This window comes from Schistocerca serialis, chromosome 1 (genome assembly GCF_023864345.2).
Source record: "Schistocerca serialis cubense isolate TAMUIC-IGC-003099 chromosome 1, iqSchSeri2.2, whole genome shotgun sequence".
NCBI lineage: Eukaryota > Metazoa > Arthropoda > Insecta > Orthoptera > Acrididae > Schistocerca > Schistocerca serialis.
This window is the reverse complement of record NC_064638.1, coordinates 768,451,878-768,464,420: the sequence shown is the minus strand read 5'-3', so window position 1 is coordinate 768,464,420 and position 12,543 is coordinate 768,451,878. Positions and strand designations below refer to the sequence as shown.

The following is a 12,543-nucleotide window of genomic DNA, read 5'->3' as shown; positions in this document are numbered from 1 at the left end:
CTTATGGCAGCTGAAAAACTTGTGGTGGGCTGTCACCATGTGCTTCTGGAGTCAACGTATTCTAACAAACTGGACTTTAACATGTCAAAGAGCAGAGCATGGGGCTCCACTTCCAGGTTAAATTGTTGCAGAAGGTGGTAAGTGTCTGGTCCTGTGCACACCAGAAGGAAGGTGCGCTGCCAGGTGTCACCTGTGATGCTGTGGGCTAAGCAGTGCTGTTTCCTGCATGCAGTGTTGTTCGCCCATATCTTGATCTTCTTGCCAAATTGCTGAAACAGCAGGAGCACTGTCCGAAAGTCATTGAACATGGATTCAATGTGGGAGCCCCAGAGGTGAGGTGAAAATGGCCGACAACTGCGTGATCAGGAGTTCGTTGGTGTACTGCATCTGTTGAACAGAGACATCCGCTGGTTCTGTTATGCTGGAAACAACGTGGCAGTCAGTGTACTTGAAGATGGAAGAAGGAAGAACACGTACCAAGACACAATCTACCTGGGTAAGAGTGCATGCGTGGGACACTGACTCAAAGAAAAAGAAAAAAAAAAAAGAAACAACAACAATAACGACAACATTGTTGGCAACTGCTTTGTCCACTGAAGGCAGTACAGGAAAATTACCCAGGTATAAAATGAGTACGAAATTTATTGTAACACACATAAATGATCTTCTCTGTGAGGATTTAATTTGGAACACAACAACTGAAGACAAGTCACTTCTGAAATATTTAAAGAACAATAATGATACCTGAAGGCTGAAGGCCTGAAAATGTCAAAATAAACTGAAAGTTCCAAATTCAGTTTCCATACCATAAGCATGCAACAATCAAAGTCTGGAAGGGACATGCAAAAGTTAAAAGTCCCAAAGGGATGCACAAAAATTTAAGTGAAGCATGTTGTTGATGAGAAACAAAGACAAATATTACAAATTCAAATTGCCGGTCATGGCATCAGAAACCAAGTCTCTTCAGTGTAGAGCCCTCAAAGGGAGTAGGATCGACGGGACAGGGTCATTGTTGTAGCAGCAGCTCCAGAGTGAGATCCTGATTGAGGGAATACTTTTTCAGTCAGTGCCTGGCTCAGGAAACTCACTGGGAGTGAAGTGTTTGAGCTTAACCTGAGTGCTGGCCTAAATACACCCAGACACAGGGATAATGCAGCTACTACTTTTAGTCATGTGGCCTGTGGAGGAGAAAAGGTCTGTGAGGACGGTGACTTCTGGCAGCACTTGGGTTGCTACTCACTGGCTATCCCTTGTCTGTTATCCAAAGAGCTGTCCCTTTGAGATCTGTGCCCTCATAAGTTTTCTGTGTTATTGTGGTGGGTGAGTAGGTGCAAGGCCTTGACACAGCTTGCAGCATCTGAAGAAGACAACTGCATCAGTCACTGAAATATCTTGTATAAAAATAGTCACCAACTCAAGTGAACACCAAGAAGCCCTGTATTAATCATGAACTTTCTGATCTTATTCAAAGCTGTCTTTATTATCTATTACTTTATCTTCAGAACATTATAATTCCATTTTCAATCCAACAATTCACTTTGTTCATTTTATGTTTATAAGTATTGCATTAGTCTCAGACCATTTGGCAGCTAGTAATCTGAAACCCGTATGTAAATAGATAAAATTTGGTAGCTGCATGCTGAAAAATGTGTTACATATACAATGAAGAATGTAGCGTTAATCCCAATGCACTATATCTCAATGTGGAAAAACCTTGCTTTATATTTGGCTTACAAGACCATTGTTTGGGAATATAAGTGTTAGTTTCATTGTGTTCTTGTAATAAATTGAAACTAATTTAATTTCTGTTAATTTTCTGCAGAAATTCGCAAAGCAGAACATCAGCTACTTGAGAAATCAGCTTACTGTCAGAGCCTCAGCATTTCAATAGCACCAACAGTTCCAGTCATATCTGCAATTGTAACATTTCTCGCACATCTAGCGGCTGGTAATAATTTGACTGCTTCACAGGTTAGACTATTCTTTTATTCTAATGAACATCATTTAAATTTTAAATTGTGCTTCTGACCTCTGATATTAATACAATCTGAAATTCTCCGAAGATCACAACTTCAATCAATAAAAACTGAAGTAAAGGGCAAAACAGATGTGAAAGTGGCAATAAGAACACATTAAACAGTGTGTTTAAATCTTTTCCTGTATTTATCAAATTGGTATCATTGCTGTCTAAGATGAAATTTGTCATATCATCCCTTTAATATTGTAACCATGCAACAAAAAATATTCCATTTGCAATGTAACTGATATGATTAAGTATGGAATTGCATATTTCCTGATTAAATACCATTGATGTTAATTGTTTCTTTGCAAGACACTAGAAATACTTTTGTTTTAAATTTAGCTAGTTTCAGATGGAGATTTTTTTTTCAGTAACATTTCATCCAACATCAGTTTGGTAGAAAAATTTCACTGAGTTCATTATAAAAGTTTTTATGCACAAGGGCATACTCCAAGGAAGGGAGAGTGGAGGGCACATAACCTCCCTCCACTTTTTTCCTAACCAAACTTGTATTCTGCCTCCTAAACAGTATCAGTTTGGAGAAAGTCTGAATATATAATGGATAATGATTTTTAAGAAGTTTATCCAGAGCCACCTGCCATTAAATTGCAAAACTATTTCATCATTCAGTGCAAAATTAAAATTAGTTACAGTCATAAAAATAGTCTAATGATGACATACTGTAATCTGTCATCAAAATACCCTGCCTATTATAATCTGTCTTCAAAATACCATGTATAAGCAACTACTTGTATGACAATGTACTACATCTTGTAACATTTTTTTAAAATTCCATCACGTCCACAAGAAAATTTGTTTTTAAAGGAATTACTTCTTTTTCTGATGTCCCTCTTGCAGAAGCATGAAATTGATAAAATGCTTGTGGTACTGAGTCTCATATATACTGCAATACAATTTTCCTCTTGAACTAACCCCACTGATTTTCCCTTTGAACTACTTACCTTTTCTTTAATGCCATTTGTTAATATCCCTGTAAAATTTTAAAACTGAATGTGAATCCCATTGATTCTGTCTTCACACGCAAATATGCTATCTGTTAAGGTGTTACTATCTAGCACATTATTCTGGCAGCAAAGCTTACAGTTCATATTTGGTTGCATACTAAGTGATTTTGCATATCTTGTTTATGATCAGACTGCTTCAAAAATTTAGTACTGAAATAATTGCAAATTATAATCTGCCTCCAATTGTCTGACAGCTTGATATAGGTCAGAATCTTCTGGTTATTTCAGTTCTTTTTAAAAATATCTGCAAGTTTCTGCATGAGTTTCTATGAAGTGTAATAATTATAAATGTCCTTATAGGTACTTGACAGGCACATGTTTCAATCTGTTGATCTATACAAAGTCTGCTTCTCTCTATAGTGACATATTTAAGATTATTTTTCACATGCAATGATTGATAACTCTTTTTCCTCTATTTTAATTCTATTATTTATTATCATTTTATTGTCTTCAGTGGATCACTACTGTCAATTTTATAAAAAGGATTTTTCAGTTTCCTATTGGCCCAGTACTATTTTATTACCTCATACTTCAACTTTCTTTCTTTGCCTCAGCAACCCTTACCTTCTACAGCGGAACACTATAAATTCAAAATCTTCAACATATAATGTTACCAATGTTGTTTACATGGTGTTGACATAGGCATGGCACATAACTAGGTTTTCATTTCTGAGCCATTTAAGTAAGCACCTAAATTACGAACTTTTTCAAGCTTCTAAATTTTTGGTGCATTACTAAATGTAGCCTTTAGTTTGTCTTCCTTTATGTCCTTGAAAACCTTAGCTACTTGAGTCTTCCACAACACTGCCTGCCTAAATGAAGGGTTTAGTCTAAAGGAAGGTGCCCCTCCCCCAACAGGTACCACAGGAAAAATTACACCATATGTGATTATAAGCCCTCCCCTCACTTTCCCTATCAATCTTCCCATATGATAATTCTGCTGACTTGCCTTTATTCTTACAATTAAAGTGCAGACTATGTTTTTTGAATCTGAGTTCATGGACATTTGCTGCTCCTGATATGTCAGTTCATTTCATACTATACCTCACATTTGTGAGGTATAGTAACCACTTACTTACTCCCCTCAGTTACCAGTACTTGATCCTCTGCATTAAAATACCTAGTTCATTCCTCTGTCTCTTGTGACCTGGCCAAGCTTAGCACTAGGTATCTTAATGCTTGTCACATGAAGTCTTGACCCTGCTTTTGCCTGGAGCAATTGGTCTGCTTTCTTGCATGACAGTTACCAAGCAGCAAGACCAATTTTTCCCAATTTGATGGTACTTCTTTTCTTGCTGAAATCTTATTCTGCTGGGCTACTGCTTTATAGTTATACATCTGCACAAGGCTCCTGCTCACTGGCATCAGACTATAGTTTATGGTAGTATTTCAATTTAATTGAGAAAGAGCTGTGCAAATCATCCCCTTTCATATAAAACCTAACTCCACCCCATCCTTCTTTCGCGCATCCTAAGATTGTCCTACATCAAGATTTGTTAATTACATGCTGTGTTGAAGAGCTCAAATTATAGCCTCCTTTTTTGTAATGTTATTACTTCTGCTGCATTCGTCATACATAACCAGAATCTATAGTGTGTAACTAGCCATTACATTCTGCCTACAGTACAAATGTGTTAAACATATCTGCAGGTTTATTTTAAAAATTGAAAAGTTGGCTAGCACAGTTCATTTTACTGGAGCACTTATCTGATTATTTTAGCTGCAGTCTTGTAGCTACATAGTAATTTCTTATTCACAGTCCCAGAAACATATGAAGAATATGCAAAAATCCAAGATATTGGACTCTCATAATAGTGTTTGAAATCAGTATGCTAGTTGTGTACCTTTTCCATTTATTACATTTTCCAGTTAACTTTCCATAGCTTACCCAAAAATCATTACAACATTTTATTCTTGAAGGATTTCACATTTCCAGTTCTAACAATTGTTATTGTTATCCGTCCACAAGTTCTGAACAATAATTTTTACATGCTATATTTTGGAATTAGTTTGGAAGGCAGGAGACGAGGTACTGGCAGAGTTAAAGCTGTGAGGACAGGTTGTGTCATGCTTGGGCAACTCAGTTGGTAGTGCACTCGCCCGCAAAAGGCAAACGTCCCAAGTTTGAGTATTTGTCCCGCAACATTTTTAATCTGCCAGGAAGTTTTATATCTTGGAACTACTTTTCATGAGCTCTGACAGACCTGCAAATTGGCACTGTTGGCTGTAAACAAAGAAAATGAATACAAAAGCATATTATAATATTTATTTTTAAATTTTCATAATTTTTGCCATTTTTCTGTATTCATGTTTGACAGTCACATTTTCAGTTACCTGTAGTTTCAAAATTTGGTTTCTGTAGTGCATGTGTTTTTTGTTATACATAATTGCTTTGATTGCTCCCACAACATGGTGAGATATATCCACATAATTTTTAATTTTAAATAAAATATTATAAAAATATAATTTGATTGGATAATTATTCAAACCATCTCAAAATGATGCAAAAACACCTCAGAAACATTAACAGTAGAAGTACTTTTCACAAATGTGCACAATTTTACACATCAGCTACCAAAACTTGAACTGTGACAAAACTATTATATTAATGTAACTTATGTAAATTAATGTAAATGAGACCAAGAGATGAATACACTAAGCAGATTCAGAGAGATGTAGGTTGCAGTAAGTACTGGGAGATGAAGAAGCTTGCACAGGATAGAGTAGCATGCAGAGCTGCATCAAACCAGTCTCAGGACTGAAGACCACAACAACAACAACAACAACAACAACAACTACTACTAATACTTCATTTTATTTATGAAAGATGAGTTCACTTAAATTTTTCCACAGAATAGATTAATTGCAATAAAATATGGATGAATTGCAGTGAAGGATCCAGGGTTTGAATGTAAGTGACAGTTTTATTATTATGAATGTTGCACGTACATTTCAGAACATTGCCTTCCTTTTGTGACTTCTGTGCTTCACTGCGTCATGACAACCTTTAGTATACTATCCTTTCCACTCAGTTGTATTACAAATCACAACAATACATTTCTGACTAATCTGCGTTTAACAGCTGTGACAGTGTTTTAATCAAGACAAGTGAGTTGTTCAGAATTTATGAAATGTAATTAAAACTTGAAATACAGAACATATATAAATAAAAGCACATTTTTCAGAAGTTAGTACTTGTAAGAAAATTAACTTCCTACTTAGCTTTACATTTATGTACTTTTTATAGGTTTTGTAGATAACTGTGAGATAGCAGGACAAGAATGAAGTCCAACCAATTAATAATTAACCATCCACACCAAACAACACAGTCCCTCACCCCAATCTACCTGCCAAATTGCAGTCCTGGCAGTGTGTATATGGTCAGTACAGTGTGTGTGTGTGTGTGTGTGTGTGTGTGTGTGTGTGTGTGTGTGTGTGTGTGACCCACTATTTGATGAGTTGCTATCATCTTTCTTACATAATTTACATTTTGCCAAACTTTTACATACTATGTGAATTCAATGTTATCTATAGTTAGGTAGACAGAATTTTGAAAATTTCTTCACGTAATTTTTGTAAGTGTAATAATATTTCAGCTCATCTGAGCCTCTCTTCTGTTGCATGCAATTTCACAGGATGTGAAGGAAGTAAAGGTGAAAAGATAATACAAGCACTTGAAGATGAGAAACCGAAATAACAAGTTGTAAATGAAGGATGAAATTATATGTGAATTTATTAAAGATAAGGCAAATCTATATAACATTATTGTTCTCAGAAACATTACAGCAAATTGTTCATTTCTAGGCATTCTCTGTACTTACATTCATGCGACAACAAATCAACTTTGTACTCATCATTCTGAATGAATGGAGTATACGTTTCTTCGATGGACTGATTGCAATAAAAAGGATTCAGGTCTACTATATGAAATTTTCTGTGTTTGCATGACATGCTAAGAGTGCTTTTGGTGTTAGGAAACTAAATTGTGTGTTCTAAAATGCTTTGTAGATACAGTTTCAATGCATAAACTAACTGTAGTGCTGATACTTATCTAGAAATAGTTTAATTACATTATTAGTATTACTTTACGGTATTTATGATGTCCATCACTGAAAAAAAGTTCAGCGTAACTTTAGCATAATGATAGAATAGGGTTAATTATGTCCAAAATGCATGCATAAGCTTTTATATATGCTTTTCAATGTTCCTCTCCACTAAAACTACAATAAAATAAATAAAAATATTACATCACTTTATTTTATGGATTACATGGGTTTTGTCTGCATTTGGAATGTTTAATCATCACTCCGATTTTGTAGTGCTTTAGGAAGTAGGCAGTAGGCACTGTAGCAGATTGTCAGCTTTCATTATGTTAATTCTGTATTCAATTTTAGTATCTGAACATTAGGAACAATAGATAATATATCATTAAAATAAATGTGTTTTTGACGAAAAATGAAGGGGATTGTATGGCAGAAAGAGAGAGATAGTATGTGTAAATTTGAAGGAAGGTTGGGAGGACTATCAAATAAATCAACATAAAGCACATTCAGAGTGTAATAGGGTCATATGAACATTGAGTGAATTTGTACATATCAGCCAGCAGCATATATAATAAAGAAAAGGTAAAAAAAAACCTCTCTCTCTGTCTTTTAATCAGAGGTTCTTCTCCTGGCAGTAGAAATGAAGATGGGAGACATACGCACATTAGGCAATTGTTAAGTAGGAAACCTACTAGGACCAGAGTATTCTCCTGGACTCTGGTCCTAGTAGGTGTCCTACTTAACAATTGCCTAATGTGCTTATGTCTCCCACCTTCCTTTCTACTGTCAAAAGAAGAACCACTGATTAAAAGAGTTTTTTTACCTTTTCTTTTTGTTTATATTTGCTGCTGGCTGATATGTACAAATTCAGTCAATGTTCATATGCTTGCAATGATTTAAATAAGTTGGAGTTGGATGTAGCTCAAAAATATTTCTTTTCCCTCATGGCTGAAGAATAAATTTAATAATATTATTACTACGTTAACTCCATCTACAGGCCCTGTGGGCCCACACCTCAATTGTGCAACTGGATTCGTGATTTCCCGCCAGAAAGGTCACAGTTCGTAGTAATAGACGGAAAGTCATCGAGTAAAACACAAGTAATATCTGGTGTTCCCCAAGGAAGTGTTATAGGCCCTCTATTGTTCCTGTTCTATATTAACGACTCAGGAGACACTCTGACTAGCCGTCTTATATTGTTCGCAGATGATGCTGTCATTTACCATCTTGCAAAGTCATCAGATGATCAAAACGACTTGCAAAATGACTTAGATAAGATACTTGTATGGTGCAAAAAGTGGCAATTGACCCTGAATAAAGAAAAGTGTGAAGTTATTCACATGAGTACCAAAATAAATCAGCAAAATTTTGATTATGCGATAAGTCACACAAATCTGAGGGCTATAAATTCAACTAAATACTTAGGGATTACAATTACAAATAACCTAAATTGGAACAATCACATAGATAATATTGTGGGTAGAGCAAACCAAAGACTGCAATTCATTGGCATAACACTTAGAAGGTGCAACAGGACTACCAAAGAGACTGCTTGCACTATGCTTGTCTGCCCTATTTTGGAGTATTGCTGTGCGGTTTGGGATCCGCATCAGGTGGGACTGACGGATGACACCGAAAAAGTACAAAGAAGGGCAGCTCGCTTTGTATTATCATGAAATAGGGGAGATAGTCTCACAGACATGATTCACAAATTGGAGTGGTAATCATTAAAACAAAGGCGATTTTCGTTGCGACAGGATCTTCTCATGAAATTTCAATCACCAGTTTTCTCCTCCAATTGCGGAAAGATTCTGCTGCCACCCACCTACATAGGGAGAAATGATCATCATGATAAAATAAGAGAAATCAGGGCTCGCACAGATAAATTTAATTGCTCATTTTTCCGCGTGCCTTTTGAGGGTGGAACAATAGAGAGACAGCATGAAGGTGGTTCATTGAACCCTCTGCCGGGCAATTTATTGTGAATAGCAGAGTAATCATGTAGATGTAGATGTAGAGGGGAGGATCACACTACAATGGATGTACTCAGATATCTCTTGCTAGCTCCAAACTGCATGTAGTGTGTTTTTTCAAAGTGTAGTGACAAATAATGGTCAAACTGCAAACCACCTTACACTATGTGTCAAAGGATAGACTATGTACCATTTTTACTCCCCCCCCCCCCCTTCCTGTTCCAGTTGTGAATGTCTCGTAGAAAAACGATTGCTGTTAAGTCTAGTAAGTGAGCTCAGATCACTCTGATTTTACCTTCTTGGTATTTTTGCAAGGTGCACATAGAAAGAAACAACATACTGGTTGACTCTGGTAGGAATGTACACTCTTGGAGCTTCAGCAGTAAACCACACCATCATACGGAATGCCTCTCTTGCAGTATCTGCCACTCATCAATGCTTTCATACTTACTAAATGAACCTGTAACAAAATGCTCTTCTTCTTTGGATCTTCTGTATTTCCTCCGTCAGTCAAATCTGGTACAGATTCAGACTGATGAGCAGTATTCAGGTATTGGTTGAATGAGGATTTTGTAAGCTACCTTCTTTGTGTATGGACCACATTTCCTGAGGATTCTTCCACTTAAACTCATGAGATATGATCAAAATGCTCAAAAATGAGTATGTGACTGACTGCATATTCAGTGATGTCTGTATCATTAGATGCACTGTATGTCTTGAAGAAAAAATCATTTCCACTGCCTTCACCATAGGAGAAGGCAACAAAAGAGATTCTGGAGTTAATTCACTCTGATGTCTGTGGGCCAATGAGAGAAACATCTCAATGTTGTGATTTTTTTGTGACCTTTATAGATGAGCAAATAAAGGTGAAGTTGCTAACAAGTTTGTTGAATTCAGGAACCTAGTTGAAAATCAGACTGGTCACAAAATTAAATTCTGCTTGTTGCCTTAAATGTCATGTTGTATCCTGCTTGAGTCAGGACTACTGCCATCAACAAAGCTATTAAATCTGAAATCATTGCATAAGTAAAGGACTGGCTGACAGAACTCCTCACGAGAAGTGGCTGAAGAGAAAACATGACCTATCTCATCTTCATACATTTTGTATAAATCATAAAACATAGAAAAGTTTGATTCTAAGGGAAGGAAGAGATTTTTGTAGGCTATTTTGACTGTTTGAAAGCCTATTGTTTGTGGTACCGAGAGTTCATAGAATTCACATGTCAAGAGATGTGAAGTTCCTTGATCATGACAGTTTTGAGCCCAAACAAATTTATGTGGACTTCTGTGAAGATGAACTATATCATCACCAAAGAGGAGGCATCAGCATCGATTTTGTTGAAGGAGATTTCAATTGTGGTACAAACATTGAATCAGAGCCATTATCAGATGATGAACCACTCTACAGCTTTGAACAAGATGGGCTTCCAATCAATAAAGACCAAGAATTCAGCATTGACCTTGACTTATAATGTGTTGAAGACAATAATTCTTCAAGCTTCTCACCTTCTCAACAGTTTGTGCCAGATGTAGACTCTTCAGATGTTTCAGCTCATGTTATTACCTCCATTGCAAATGCAACAGAAATCAGTGACAATGATGCATTATGTGCTTCAGATCATAGAGATTGGCTAGAGGCTATATATGATGAAATCAGGTCACTGGTGAAAAGTGATACTTGGGACACTAGACAGACAAAAAAAATGAAAGTGTAATTGACTGTAGGACTGTTTTGAGAAATAAATACAGAAGTCATTGATCTCTCTCTCTCTCTCTTTTTAATGAGAAAAGCAAGAATAGTTGCACAAGGATTCAACCAACAACCTGGGAAACCTGTGGAAATGTTCTCTCCAGCTGCAAGAATTGAATAATTCAGGCTACCCATGGCTCAAATTTGACTTGCATGTCTCTGAACTGGATATCACCACTGCATTTCTCAATGGTAAATTAGCACGGTAATATCCATGGAATAACTAGTTGAATTCTTAAAATTGATGAAAGATGAAGAGGAAGATGATCATAGATTCAAGAAGGCAAATAGCATTCTCCAAACATTGAAACATGGTGATAAAGTGTGTACACTTAGAAAAGCCATTTATGAACTGTGCCTTGCTGATCAACAGTGAGATGGCAAGTTGAATGCAACCCTTTAACACCAATAGTATTCAACCCACAATTCCAGATCCATCTATTTTTCTAGACAGTGCAGAAAAACATTCAGTCTACCTTCTCATTTATGTAGATGGCATTGTAATCACTTCAGCAGACCCAGAAAGGACAAAACAAATCAAGGATGAGTTGTTTGCCAGACTTGATGTCAAGGATCTTGGTGCCATAAGATGCTATCTGGGCATTGAAGTAGATCAGTCTGGTGACAAAATCACATTATGTGAAAGGAGGTGTATCAGAGAAGTTTTACACCAATTCGGAATGGATGACTGCAAGCCAGTAAGGACTCCATTGGCAAGTGGAAACAAGTTGAATGCAAGAGGTACAAATACAGAAGGTGGCACTCATTATCCATTCAGAGGAATGGTTGGAGCATTGTTGTACATTGCCTCTGATGCTTGATGTGACATGTTATCCAATCAGTAAGCTAAGCCAGTACAACAACAGCCATATTTTTATTCACGGCCAAGTGGCTAAGTGAATTCTTAGATACCTGAAAGGAACTACAGACATGAAATTGACCAACATCAAGGATAAGGAATGAATATTCAATTTCACAGATGTTGATTAGGGGAAGTTCCAATGCTGATAAGAAGTCATATACAAGCTACAACATTACTTTACCCAGATCAGCAGCCTCATGGTGTTCACGCAAGCAGAGAGCTGTTGCTCTTTCATCAACTGAAGTTGATTATGTGAGCTTCATGGAAGCAGCAAAGAGAGATGAGTGCGGCAAAACTGTCAGACATCACCCTATTCAATGACAATCAGTCAGCTGGGAAGTTACCACACAACCCAGTTTTTCATTCAAAGATGAAGTAAATTCATACAAAATAGCACTTCATACACCAAGCTCTACAAGACATTCCACTGAAACTGGGATATTAGCCAACACAAAATATGATGGCAGATTTACTGTGAAGGTTCTTCATGCACTGAGACAGGAGAAATGTGTTGAAGAATTTGGACTTCAATCCTAGAGCCACAAATTTAAGAGTAAATTTTTATTTATAACTGTCTAAGACTTGGGGGCATGTAGAGATTCAAATTTTACCATCATGTAATACCTTTGATGTCTATAGAAGTTGCTATTCACTTGTTTTCAAGTGTGTTGTTGTGCAGTTCTGTGTTATGCTCCGCAGAGTAAATTACAAATGAAGTTGTTTGGTAAGTACATGCCAAGCCTGTGTTGGAAAACCATTTTGTATCAAATTTTAATACAACTAAATACATATTCGTATTTTTTCCTGGGTGCCACTCCTCCCTTATTGCCTAGCCAACTGTATAGCAAAGTCACACCTTTTTTATACACA

The 12,543-nt window shown here is 36.5% G+C and overlaps 1 protein-coding gene across 7 annotated transcripts in view; it reads left to right on the top strand.

Annotated features, from left to right (window-relative positions):
• LOC126482575 (ATP-binding cassette sub-family C member 5-like) overlaps positions 1–12,543 on the top strand; it is a 512,906-nt gene that overhangs the window by 173,673 nt on the left and 326,690 nt on the right. For 4 of the 7 annotated variants that reach the window (XM_050106546.1, XM_050106543.1, XM_050106544.1 and 1 more), the window contains exons 11-12: positions 1,823–1,971; positions 6,850–6,960. In XM_050106546.1, coding sequence (XP_049962503.1) covers positions 1,823–1,971; positions 6,850–6,960 — 260 coding nt within the window. The remainder of the gene's footprint in view (positions 1–1,822; positions 1,972–6,849; positions 6,961–12,543) is intronic. The other 3 variants (XM_050106550.1, XM_050106549.1, XM_050106547.1) reach the window with 1 other exon arrangement.